Below are 14,472 nucleotides of genomic sequence, written 5' to 3' on the forward strand. Positions count from 1 at the left end.
AAAACTTCTAAACAGAGCAAAGCAAGAGAATGAAACACAGAATATCTTCCTTTACATCTTTTACGTCTTTCCCCGGAGGGCCTCCTAAAAAGAACTTTAGTAATTTGTTTCTTTTACAAATCAGTCCTTAAAATGTAAAGACATTTTCTGTTTGGTAAGGCACTTTATATGTTATTTTGTGGGACCACAAAGGAGTTTAATTTAAAAAAAAAATCATATGACCTACTGAGAACTGGACAAACAATGGGCTTAGCAACCTAGGAAGCAATCAGAATTCCAGAGCAGAATAGCCTGAAACTTACTTTGAGAGAGAGAGTTTCATTTTACCTCTGCAAACCTTCTAGACTCAATGACCTCATGCGGTATCAAGTGGCTTAGTGAATAGTAAACTACAGGACGTTCACAAAGGTTAATGAAACAAAGGGGAAGTTAATGCACCACTCAGAGCAGTGTTAAGGGTCCAGCTATACAACAAGTATTACAGGAGCACAGTTATAGCGCTGCAGCGATCCTGCTGGAGAGTTATAGCATAGAAACTTGCTACAGTAAAGGAAGGGGTTTTACCATCCCTGTAAATCCACCCACTAGAAAGACTGGAACTAGCTGGAAGAATCCTTCTGTCCATTGACCTAGCTGTGTCTACGGGATTAGGTCAGCCTACTTATGTCATATAGGGCACAACATTTGTCACAGCCCTAAGCAATGTAGCTAGGTCAACCTAAGTTTGAGGTGCAGACCAGGCCTAACTCAAATTAAAATACAAAAAAAAATACCCCAAAACCCTGCCTGTTCTGCTGTGATTGAAAGATACTTGGTAGATTTAAAACTAACTACGCTTCTAAAGAGTTAGTCCTTATATTAACAGCAGTTCTCTTCTCATTCAATTTTTCCTAATTATGTAAGTCACTCAGACCAACATACCAGCTCAGGATATGACATTGTCTTACATTTTCCACTGTTGTAACGTAATTATAGTAAATTTTGTTATTTAATATTGTAAGTTTTAAATATAACTTTCCTAAAATTACTAGCAGGCCAAAAAACTCTTAAAATAAAATTGGATTTTTAGACATATTGGACATTTCTCTTTGTTTACTTCTTCACTAAGAATCTAGTCCATTGCAACACCACAATATATATGATTTAGGTCTCCATTTTTATGTCCCGCAATTTCAATACTTAGTAGATACAGCAGTTTTTTTCATCTAGTGTGGTGCCCAGTGAATACTAAAAGATATTTGTTCAATCAGTTTTTGTCTCAATTGTGCTTCAGCCATAATAGTTCTTCTGCAAATTTTCTCCTACATTGTACTGTCACTTATTAGAGCAATGCTTCGTTTTGTTTTACAAACATTCATGGAGGTGTTTAAAAATATTTCATTTGAAGCCTGTGCATTAGACAGTTGCTTGATTAAATAAATTGAATCTGAAAATCTCAAAGCCAATACTGTTGTTTCACAGATGCTTCCTACAGGTAAGTCACGGGTATTGATTTTATTTAATACTGATAGCTGTGTTCATTCACCCACTTTGCTGATTTTTCTAGGTACACCAAAATGAAGACTGCCACCAATATCTATATTTTCAACCTTGCCCTGGCAGATGCCCTAGCAACAAGTACTCTGCCATTCCAAAGTGTGAATTACTTGATGGGAACATGGCCATTTGGTACAATCCTTTGTAAGATTGTTATTTCCATAGACTACTACAATATGTTCACAAGTATCTTTACACTCTGCACCATGAGTGTGGATCGCTACATAGCTGTTTGCCATCCAGTCAAGGCTCTTGATTTTCGCACTCCCAGAAATGCCAAAATTGTCAATGTCTGCAACTGGATTCTTTCTTCAACCATAGGTCTGCCGGTTATGTTCATGGCAACCACAAAATACAGGCACGGTGAGTCTGACTTTCATAACAGGAACTGAGTTAAACTGAATGTTTAAATGCTCACTCTCTTTCTTAAGACCTAAGCACTGTCTCTCTTTATTTTAGAGGTTTAGGCCTCAATTCTGACCTCACACCTGTATAAATCAGGAGAAATCATTGGTATGAAATTAGTGGAAATGAAAGCAGCATCAGGCCCCTTCAACATGTTTAAAATAATACCTGCCACAAATTCAGTAATGTTATAGAAAGGCTTTCTATATGAAGTATAGTTTGGTATTCTAGACCTATGATGATTGTCATATCGGGGGAAAACAAAATGAGATCTGTGGTTTGGCTGACTAAAGAGAGGGTATATGTAAGCAGCAGTGTATTTGCTAAATCTGATGCAGGAAATAAGATGGGAACTGTGAATTGGGGAGGCGAGGGGAATGGTAATAGTTTCAAAATTCAAAATCTTTTGAATTTCAAATTGTATTTTCAACCAACACTATAGTTGGTCAAAAAATGGTGTGGTGGGGGAAGCAGGAGAAATTCTTTAAAATTCTCTACATTTTTCCTGTTTATTTTTTGAATATCAAATTTTTGATATTTCGTCCCAATTCAGAAAAATGTTGGCCAGCTTTAGCATTCACTGTAACCTATGAATGTTGAGGCATTCCATTATAGTCAAGCAAGTCCTTTGGAGCCAGTAGGGTTCCATAAGGACAATACTTGATTCTATGGTATAAAGTCTTATCCTCCACATCTACTCTGCCCCATCAAAAAATCAAAAATCTATCTATACAAAATATACACCAAGTACTGCAGATGAACACATATGTAGATGAAGCCTGTCACGTCATGAGATGTCCACAAACTATAGTTGACAAGTAAGGAACATACTTTCAAGGGCTTTTGTTTCTTAAAATATGCTTTCAGTTTTCATGTATGAAAAATTATTATTGACCTATTAAGAGCCTCATCCAAAGCCCAAGGAAATCAGTGGAAAGACTCTCATTGACCTAGGATCTGATCCTGAGCCAACTGAAGGTAGTAACAAAGTTCCCACTGGTTTCAAAGATGCAGGATAGATCCTTAATGCACTGAATCAAACCTTAACTATCAAAAAGTGTACAGTGCACCACTAGTACAAACAAAAGCGTTTATAGTCTAATCCAGCAAACAGATTTGCCCGCACTGACTTTATTGGAACTCCTCATGGGGTTCAGGAGTCCCATATAGCAGATTAAGTCTAAGTAAAAATATGACAAGGGAGGGGAGAGGAAGGATGATAGAAAGAATAGGATTATAGATACAAGAGCATGAGTTATCTTAGTGATAAACCATATCTTCAGATTGTATGCAGTAAGAACATAAGAACGGCCATACTGGGTCAGACCAAAGGTCCATCTAGCCCAGTACCCTGTCTTCCAACAGTTACCAGTGCCAGGTGCCCCAGAGGGAATGAACGGAACAGGTAATCATCAAATGATCCATCCCCTGTCACTCATTCCCAGCTTCTGGCAAACAGAGGCTAGGGACACCATTCCTGCCCATCCTGGCTAATAGCCATTGATGGACCTATCCTCCATGAATTTATCTAGTTCTTTTTTGAACCCTGTTATGGTCTTGGCCTTCACAACATCATCTGGCAATGAGTTCCAGAGGTTGACTGTGCGTTGTGTGAAGAAATATCTCCTTTTATTTGTTTTAAACCTGCCGCCTATTAATTTCATTTGGTGACCCCTTGTTCTTGTGTTATGAGAAATATAAACAACACTTCTTTATCTACTTTCTCTATACGAGTCATGATTTTATAGACCTCAATCATATCTCCCCTTAGCCATCTCTTTTCCAAGCTGAAAAGTCCCAGTCTTATTAATCTTTCCTCATATGGAAACTGTAAGGTGTTATGTTAACTTGCGTTATGGTAATAGCTGCACAATTTGTTTGTGTATATTATATATGGAAGGGGTTGTATGTCACTTTCTATCTTTAAATATTTGAGAACTTTGGCTTAGGTCACTAAAGAGTTTTGTTCTCGCTGTATGTATGCACGTGCGCTCGCGCACACACATACGTACATATTAGATGCACAGAAATGCTGTAAATAAAGTTCTCCCATGACATATAAAACACCTACAGTGCAACCCAGTCTTTGCCTACTTTTCCTTTATAAAAATATTCCTTTTTTGTTACAGAACCTATTTTTGTAACCAAGCGCTCCTACCTAGTGATTTACATTCACCATAATATAAAACATTATATTTCCCTCGTATGCCAGAATATAATAGCATAATAGCACTTCAGAATTTCTTTTTAACGAGCACATTAACAGGAAATATTACCCAGAACAACACCAGTGCCATGCGGAAAACTCATCTGCATAATAATTCTAGCAAATGCAGAAGTAGATCCAGTGCAAACAAAAGAAAGGAACATCACATTGGAACAAACGTAGCCACCATTATTGTCACAATTTAGAGTTAAACACATGAGTCGGCATGGTTAAAATATTTTAAACACGCATGTAGAAATGCAGATTAAGAACTCCATGTGTAGCAATAACACAAATGAGAGAGAAATCTGAAAATCCACAGGTGTGGAGAGACCCATTTTATGGTGTGAGGGCAGTGTGGAAAATCTTGCATTGCAACTGCTGCCTTTACATGGATAACAGAAGAAGAGCTGCCTTGCCAATAAATTTCATGTGTGTTAAATACATTAAATTGCAAAGAAAACACTATCAAAAATATTTATGGGAAGGCTTGAGTTCTACCATTTTGGATTTCATATAAACTCACAAAATCACCTTCACTCCCAACATTCAGTGGAAATATTTATCACATTTGATCTGACTGATGACATCTTACTGATCATTTCAGCCAGTGAGTTATGTTTTTGAATGTGTATATTATTATCCATGTTTAATAAGACTGGTATAACCCCCTCCTCTCCAATCTCCTGGGCTCTTGCCTCTCTACTCTAACAATCAGCAACTAAATTAATCTTCCTTTCCCTCCCTCGGGCATCCATGTACTTCTTTAAGGCCTCAAACCTTCAAGGTGCTGACCTCTCTGACCCTGTTTCAACACACCTCTTAAGCACAAATTTAAATGCTGTAGTAACTAGGGATGGACTTAAGCACATGCTTATTGTGAGCATGTAGGTGACTGTGACAGACTGCTGGGAGCTAGCAGCTGGCCCAGCACTCTGTTCACTTGACATACTTTTACACAGGGATAAAAAAAACTGGTGACTGGCCTGGGCCAACTGACTTGGGCTCCGGCTCTGGGCTGAAAAATTGCTGTGTAGATACTCAGGCTCAGGCTGCAGGGTCCCAGAGCTCAGGCTCCAGCCCGAGCCCAGTGTCTCCACAGCAATTTTTCAGCTGTGAGCCTAAGTCAGTTGACTTGGGCCAGTCACAGTTTTTTTTATCCCTGCATAGACATACCCTTAAGGCTTCTCTGGGGAAAGTATTTAGTGCCTGACTGGGGGGCAGAAGACCGTGGGCTGATGAGCTATGAGGCTAACTATCCCATGCGCTAAAAAGATAGTTAAAAACCAAAAGAAGGAAGTGCGAAGGGAGGAGAGAGGGCTAGCAGGGCCCTGGGGAAGCCAGGTTGCTGGCTGGTGAGATTGCTTTGTCTTCTCCTCCTCCCTGGAGACAGGGCTGAGGATTGAAGGACACTGTAGGTGGAAGTGCTGAACAGGAATTTAGATGATGGCTTGGTGGAGGAAACAAATGAAAACAGAAGTGTTGACAATAAAGAGGCATCCAAAACTGTTTGCAAACCTGCCCTGTTACAATGGTCCAATTGATTTCAGTGTGTGTAAGCATGTGTCTGTGTGTTTTGCTGGATCAGGACAGCACGCCGGTCAGCACCTTTCAGAACTGAGCCCCAAATTCCTCCAAAGCCGTCTTGTCTCATTTTGCATAAAATTCAAACTTCTCCTGACTTTTGAGGTCCCTTGCGTGCAACTCATCTCCTGTCACTTCACCCACTCATCTTGTTGCTCCCTTTGGTCTCCTCCTCCCATTCTTGCTTTTGTGTCTTTTTCATGCTGCTTTCTACAGCTGGAAAATCATCCTTCTTCCTCATTATCCTTGTAACCCCCAAACCCTCAAGACAAAACACTGTTTAAACTGCCCTATTTCATCAGATTTCATGTTGAAACTGAAAATTGGCCCAAGTTTGTTTGCAAACCCTAAGTGAACTTTTTGACAAACAAAAACAAAGCAAGAATCCTTTTTTTTGGCTTTCTAACAAAAACATCACAAATCTCTAGCAATAACACTGCATTCTTCAGAAGATGTACAGGCCTGGGGTAAGGTACCTGCATGGCTGTAAACACACATGCATCATCCATTCAAAGCTGTTTTGTTTCAGTTACTCATTTTATAAAATTGCATCAAAGTGCTATACAGTGTTGCGGGGCAGGGAGATAGTGGGAGGAAGAGACTGAAGCAAAGCAAGTTAAACACTGACCTGTTCACTCTTCTCTGTAATTTTGTTTTACTTTAGGTTCCATTGACTGCACACTTACGTTCTCTCACCCAGCTTGGTACTGGGAGAACCTACTGAAAATCTGTGTATTCATCTTTGCCTTCATCATGCCAGTCCTGATCATTACCGTGTGCTATGGCTTGATGATTTTACGCCTGAAGAGTGTCCGAATGCTGTCTGGCTCCAAAGAGAAGGATAGGAACCTGAGGAGAATCACAAGGATGGTCCTTGTAGTGGTGGCGGTGTTCATTGTCTGCTGGACTCCCATCCACATTTATGTCATCATTAAAGCCTTGATCAATATTCCAGAAACTACGTTCCAAACAGTCTCCTGGCACTTCTGTATCGCTTTAGGATACACAAATAGCTGCCTTAATCCAGTCCTTTATGCATTTCTAGATGAAAACTTCAAAAGATGTTTCAGAGAATTCTGCATTCCCACTTCCTCCACTATTGAGCAACAAAACTCCACCCGCATCCGACAAAACACTCGTGATCATGCCTCCACTGCCAATACTGTGGATAAGACTAACCATCAGGTATGACTAGCAGTGGAGATGTCATCTCTGGATTCAGGCCTCCCTCCTGGAGATGACATGTGTTCCGAAGTTACAGTCTTTACTGAATTATAGCTATCAAAAGGTAGCTTAGTTTATCTTTACAGCTGGTGTGCACGTACATACAACCCAATCCAGTGAGAAGCTAAGCTCTCACAATACCCAATGAAGTTTGGAAGTAAGGGGTTCTCAAAAGTACCTTGCATGATCAGGTCTAGGGTGTGTGTGTGGGTTGTGTGTGGCTGTGCATGGCTGTGAACGCATATGCACACACATACAGAGTACACCAGAGAAAGAAACTGAATGGTCTTACTTACAGAATGTTTGCAACTTATGAACATTCTGTGACTGACTGATGAAGGATCATAGACTTTTCTATTCACACCGCTAGTGCATGGTGGTAAGCCAAATAGATATCCCTATCCTCCTCCCATTTTAAAGGTAACTTTCAAAGGCAGAAAATATATTTGTGCAATCCTTTTGCTTCTTTATGGTGTATGAAGAAGTTCTGAAAGGCTCTGTTTTTCCTGGAAGTCTATGCAAGCCTGGGCCCAGTCATCACACAGTTTTTGTACCGGTACAACTATGTTGGTTGGAGATGTGATATTTTTAGCCAATATAGTTATACTAGTGCAACCCCCAGTGTGGACACAGTTCTGCCAGTATAAAGAAGCTTTGTAACACCTTCCCATAGAAGAATAAGTTATTACAATGCAAGCCAAGTTTATGACAGTATCACCGTGTCCACATTTGTTGGGGGGGGGACGTGTCTGTGCCACTTCAGCTATACTGGTTTAATTAAAGCAGTACAACTTGTGTGTGAAGTCTGGCCTTAAAGAACTAGTAGGTTTATGGCATCACATATACCAAGGAAATCAAACCTGATTTACTGAGAGGGGAAGAGAGTTTTATTCAAGCAGTTTAAAAGGCTGGGGTTTGTTTTTCTGGGTTTTTTTTATTGACATCTATTTAATTCAATTGTCAAACTGCTGGATGAGAAGTTCTTCTGTTAGTGATTCAACACCCATGCCCTTTTAATTAGGTCTGACAGCTTCTATTCCACAACTGAGTCTTCCCAGGGAAACAACAAGCTAAACAGGGAAAGAAAAACATTAAACGTTCCTGTGATCAAAAAAATGAAGCAGAAAAATAAACCTCAAGATCTTCGGAGTCTTCTTTATAATTCACATACAATAGAAAAAGGCCACAAAACCCGCTAGTGCAGGAAAGATTCACTCCCCAACTTGCTGCAAACTTGAGTCTTTGTGTAGACTGGCCCTTAATCAGCAGCACTCTGTTTCCAGTATCCGCTGCTTCTACAGTACACTAAGAGGTTTGACAGAACACTATCACTATAGCTATACCAACAAACCTTTCTAGTGTAGACAAGACTTTAGAGGGCCTTTGGTATGAATACTAATTCCTTAGGGTACGTTTATACTACCCTCCGGATCGGCGGGTAGTAATGGATCTATCGAGGATCAATTTGTTGCATCTCATCTAGATGCGATAAATCGATCTGTGAATCTGCACCTGTACTTCACCTCGGCAGGAGGAGTAAGCAGCGTCGATGGGGGAGCCGCGGCAGTCGACTCGCCACCGTGAGGACGGCCAGGTAAGTCGAACTAAGATACTTCGACTTCAGCTACGCAAATAGCGTAGCTGAAGTTGCGTATCTTAGATTGACGACCCCCCGCCCCCAGTGTAGACCAGCCCTTAGACTGCTCAACACAATTCATATCATTTTCAGTGGAACAGACAGGGCCCTAACAAAGTGCTGACTGAATGCTCTTCGCTCTCACTAACTGAGAACTGAAGGCACTCAGAACCCCAGCAAGATTAAGCCCAAAGTGCTTGACACTAGAGCTTCTTGGGAATTTGACAAAAGAATTGTGTGTCAGAAAGTGACAATTGGTTGAATTGTTCTGAAAAGATGGCAGGATCTCACTTGCGTTCATTGAAGTAGGTGCTCAGATACTGTGGTGATGACTTAATCAATTAGCTAGAAATGAATCCATCAGAATGAATTGGACTTTTCAGAATTCAGCAATCAACACAATTCATTAACAGTTGATCTTTGTTAAGATAATAAGCAGCTGGCAAAAAAGAATAATGAAAAGGTCTTTTTCAATAACAATAGGATCATTAGCATCCTTGGTGCAGAAAAATATTCAAGTAGATTTTAACCTAGGAAACAGAATCTTGCAGATAGTGTTCACCTGACTGGGGTAAGAACTGGTTTTAAAATCTTTGGACCAGATTCTTAGCTAATATTAACCAGAATAGTCCCATCAAATTCAACAAAAAGCCAGTATGCCATTTACACCAGCTGGGTGTCTGGCCTTTCCTTTATACTCCAAACCTATGTTGGGTCACTCAGAGAAGAGTCCAAAGTACTTTAACATTGAGCAGTTTTATTTTGGGAAAGGGATTTCCTCAGGATCCCTCCATTTCTTCTTCACTTTTTATTCCTTCCTCACTTGCACATCACTGTAAGTGCATTTATACTTTTACATACAGCCCCACAGACAAACAAAATCAAAGTGTGCCAAGCTTCCCTTAGCCAAGGAGGTTTAAACAATTACACACTTCAGAACCCATCAGCTCCATCCCTTCAGTCATCCTGGGAAAATCACCGAAGAGTGGCACAAGTTGCTTCATCTCCCAGGAGCTGAGCATGCCACCCTTGCATTATGCCCAGTGTTAGCAAGGTAGAGTAGCCACCATCTTTTTTCCCATTAAATTATTTTGCGCCATCTCATAAGTATGCTGTGGATCAAATTGTGCTTTGCATATCTTAAGGGAGAACTGAGCCTGATATTATTATATTATTAAAGAATGGGCATAGCCACACTATAAATAATAGCATACTTCAGTTACTATAAAACAGTGTTTTTTTTCTAACGGAATACTCCTAAATAATCTTGTTGGCAGAAAAGTGTCATTTTGTGTGTATTTATTGCTAAATTCAACAGATCTTTAGAACTGGCCCCTATTCTGTAGCTCAATAGCTGTTGTACATGGAGTGGCTCTAGAAATGAGCCCATTACTTTTTCTCTAATATATGTGATTCTTCAATCTGTTTGGCTTGCTACTCATGAAGAAAATCAAGAATAAATGACACTAGATGGACTGGAACTAACTGATTATCTTATAAAAATACATGCACTTGCTGAAACTATTTTTTAAAAGTATGAAATGAACTAAATGATCAGGAAACATACATGTTCATTAGTGTATGAAAAATGGAAAGCTTTATCTGATCTGTAAAATTTAGAGATGGGCGTAAGCCACAACATTCATTTTTGGATGCACATTTACCCAAAGCATAGGGATATTCAGATTTGAGGATTATAATCCATTTCTAACTAAGTAGTTGCTAGTGGAATTTCCACCACAGAGTTGCAAACAGAACTGAAATAAAGCTTGTGAAATTTTGACACTGCTAAACCTGAACTTCAACTTGGATTTGACTTCAGATCATATCTTATTTTAAACCAGGAGTTAAAGAAAACACCTCCTTGCTGAAAGAAAAGTAAGAGGTTCCTCTCCTGTATTTTGTTTGGGTGAGCAGGGCTGCCCTGAAGCACCTCCTCCTCTGTGACTGGTGCAGGGAGAGCTTCTCCTTTCCTGTTTCAAACCGCTTTACCAAGCGGTCTAAATCTAATCAGGAGCTCTACTTTTTGAGCAACAAACACTTCACTTGCAAGGTGTTTTGCCTTGATTTCAGCTTGCTACAACACTGAAAAATACAGCCCATTGTCAGAGCATAGAAATGATCAATGGCTTTCAAGGAGAGAAAAACTGGCAGGTTTTGCTGTTGAAATTGTTGGTAGTGCACTTCTGTGCAGGTGCAGCACTGATCACATGAAAACTGCATCTTTCTACTATATGTATATGCTATTGGGGGCTTTGTGGGCGAGGGTTTAGTTCCCATCTTTTCATCTCAAACTGAACTTTTGGACTATTACAGAGGAACTTTAAAAAAGTTAAAACTCTTAACTTAGCAGAGTGATAACTGATTGTATTTGGCACAATAGGAAGCAAAAATCTTAAAAGAAGATGCTCATGTATCTCAGAGAACACTAATTTTTCAGCAAAGACTGCAAAAAGTGCATTGAAAGGACCAAAGTTGTTCTGTACTAATGAAATTCACATAGGATTCTCAGTATAGAAAGAAAACTGCCATCATTATGTGCTTGACACATAATGTATTCTAGTTTAAACATGGTAACATAGAGTATGACATGGAGTAGACGTTTCTCTGTTTTAATTCCCCTGTTGTAAACATATTGGGCTGGATCCTCAGCTGGTGTAGATCAACATAACTCACTATTTGATTCAGACCAGCTGAATATGTGGGTAAAATCAAATTTTTTACCCACATATTTTTTACCCACCCATTCAAATATGTGGGTAAAAAAATTAATGAACACAACTGTTGCCACCTTATGTTACTGAGAACCAGCAAGAGGTTTTAAGTGGAAGAACTACACTTCTGTTGAAATCAGAGTCAGGTCAACTAGGAATGTGCATATTTCTCTTTAAAGATCTTCTCAGGAAGTTAAAACCACTATTTTTGTGGTAGTTTCCTTTACCTTCATGATGTAAACTGAAAGGAAATTCTTGCCTTCAGCTTTGCACAGTGAGATAGTAGGAGCAAATGCTGAGTAAATTCACCCAAATAAACATTTACAAGAAACTCCTGGGAGGGGATATCAATGAAGTACTCATGGTATTTACAATTTCTTTCCTTTCAGTTGGAACTTCTGGAAGCTGAAGCCACACCACTGCCATGAGAGTGTCTCCTGCTGCATAGCCCTCAAAGCAATCACAACACCAGTGCCAAGGTGTGTTTGTGGGGAATGTGTAGGACACACTTTTTCCCCCCTAAAGGAAAGTGCTTGCTTTAAGATCCATCAAAGTGATTTGCCACTATGGCAACTCTGCATTGCACGTTACAGGAACATGAAACCTAATAGCAGGCAGAGTCAGATGAAATGGAGGTTTACTATGCTCCAGTGTACAAAAATATACATATTCATCCAGAATATACACATTTATCTAAAAGGGGGCTACTGGACATTACTGAGGTCAGATGGCCCAAGTTTTGCTCTGAATGGTTACAGTAGCATTAGGTTGGAAGCAAAAACTCAAGGGATGAGCAAACATAGGCTGCTTAATGGAGGTGATTTTCTAATAAATGGAAGCAGAATTGCATACAACACACCTAGGGATATTTTGGAACAGTTTCAGCTAGAAATGTGCTTTATAATGGTGGTTTATTGCATCAGTTACAATACATATGTTTTTTTATAAGAAAAATCATCACTAAGTTAGCTACAGTAACAAAGAAGATCAAAGCTACCCGTGTGACACAGATAACTTTCTCAAAAAAGTATGACCCTTTTAGCATTTTAATGGAAAACTACTCACTTTTTTCAATGCTCACTTCAAAAACCCAAACCTTAACTTCCTCTTCCACTTTTAACATACAAAAATATTTTCATAATAAAAATAATACATACTTCTTCCTGAACAAAGGAGAAAGTGGGAATAACTGTTGGGAAGGTTTGAAGGTCCTCTGGGTTGTTGTTGCTTGTAAAATGGAACAATAAAGGGACCGCAGCTTTTTCTGTAAATTCCATTGTGACTATATGTACATTGTTAATCCTTTCAAAGCTAGCACAGTGTGTGTATACATTCTCTTTGAACTCTTTCAACTGTGCAATCAGCAACATCTCAGACTCATCCAAGTACTCATTTTTTGTATAGCACTCTGGGATCCTTCAGGATGAAAGGAGCTATATAAAATGTAAATCATTATTATTAAATCTGTGAAGAGCTTTAGCAAATACAGAACACACTTTAGGCCTTTTTAAAAAGAAAAACAGTAAAGTTACATTTTGCAAGTAAATTAATTTTTTAAAACCAAACCTGTAACATTTATGCTTTTCTAACCAATGTAATAAAATTGGAGTCTGTATTTCCATTTTCTCTTGGCTGCTAAAGCACTTTAAAATGTACAAAAGAAAGGCTGTACAGAAGCAATTGCCATGTAACCTGCTCTCTGGTATCAAAAACAACTATTCATGTAGATAATTTGTGGTAATACGGTATTTTGTAGCCACTGTTTGGTATTTGCTGTATATAATTAAATGGTGAAGTTATCCATGAGACAAAAAGTACTTACATGAATTTACGTGCATTGTAAAATAAAACCTTCTCTCTCTCTCTCTCGTAATTAAAGTGCATCTAAAATTCTAATATTTTAGTGTGAACATGTTTGTTTCTGTCATGAATAGTGTAATACAGATTGACAGCCAACCACCCATCTGGTATAAATCAGGGTAGCACTACAAAAGTCAATGAAGCTACATCAATTTCTCTCAGCTGAGTATCTGACCCTATGCATCTGCGACAGTAGAATACATAAAATGGAACCCATTTTTTCCTCTTTCTATTGAAAGCTGTCTCATGCTGCCACAGGATTTAATCCAGGGAAGCCACCTCTTGCAGTGACACAAAACTATGAAACTCTCACATGGGTCATCATTACAACACAGATTTCCAGGAGTAAGCCTTTGATCTGGTTGCAGTGATGGGTGAGCTTCTAGAGGGGAATATGATGCACACTTTGCTAGTATATTGTATTATTCCTTGGCTAACAGCAAAAAGTAGAAGCATCTCACACGTTATCTGTACCAGGAAGGAAAACTGAATAATCTTAAGACTGCTTGGTTACTGACCAACAGTAACAATGTCACTATTCTGCAATAGTCCATTTAATGGAGTTTAAGAAACTCGAAGTGAAATATAAAGAGCAACAACTTCTTAAAGCCCTTAGTGATAAGCCAGAAGAGCAATATATTAATTAAAAACAGAAGCCATGGCTTCCTGCACTCATTAGTTTTCCACTCAAAGTGCTTAATTATTTAAAACCCCAATTTCTTTTGGTCTGGGAATGGAATAATGTTCACAAGTACAGTAATTTCACTCTTCGTGGATAGTGAAATATTTAAAAAATGTGGCTTCCTACAATTCAGTAATTAACTTAAGTACATTCGTCATTATTCAGTGTGAATACCTATTAGCAGACATTGTAGCAAAGCATTAGAAAAATGCTTTTCCTTCATTTTTAGCAATAATTTAAAATAAGTCACAATTTAGTATGACTTTTAGTTGTAATGCATTAATAAAAAATAGTTGTGCTTTTCATTCATGCACAATGTACTGTATGCCAAATAAGAACAGGAGTACTTGTGGCACCTTAGAGACTAACAAATTTATTTGAGCATAAGCTTTCGTGGGCTACAGCCCAATTCTTCGGATGCATAGAATGGAACATATATTGAGGAGATATATATACACATACAGAGAACATGAAAAGGTGGGAGTTGTCTTACCAACTCTGAGAGGCCAATTAATTTATTATAAAAAAACTTTTGAAGTGATAATCAAGATTGCCCAGTACAGACAGTTTGATAAGAAGAGTGAGAATACTTACAAGGGGAGATAGATTCAATGTTTGTAATGGC

General features: G+C 38.8%; 1 protein-coding gene across 1 annotated transcript in view; it reads left to right on the top strand.

Annotated features, from left to right (window-relative positions):
• The window catches only part of OPRM1 (opioid receptor mu 1), a 36,191-nt gene extending 23,713 nt beyond the window's left edge, over positions 1–12,478 (top strand). The window contains exons 2-4 of the mRNA XM_032770825.2: positions 1,547–1,899; positions 6,396–6,916; positions 11,695–12,478. Of these exons, the coding sequence (XP_032626716.1) occupies positions 1,547–1,899; positions 6,396–6,916; positions 11,695–11,733 (913 nt within the window). The 3' untranslated portion in view covers positions 11,734–12,478. The remainder of the gene's footprint in view (positions 1–1,546; positions 1,900–6,395; positions 6,917–11,694) is intronic.
• Positions 12,479–14,472: the final 1,994 nt, after the last annotated feature.

Source organism: Chelonoidis abingdonii, chromosome 3 (genome assembly GCF_003597395.2).
Source record: "Chelonoidis abingdonii isolate Lonesome George chromosome 3, CheloAbing_2.0, whole genome shotgun sequence".
Lineage (NCBI taxonomy): Eukaryota > Metazoa > Chordata > Testudines > Testudinidae > Chelonoidis > Chelonoidis abingdonii.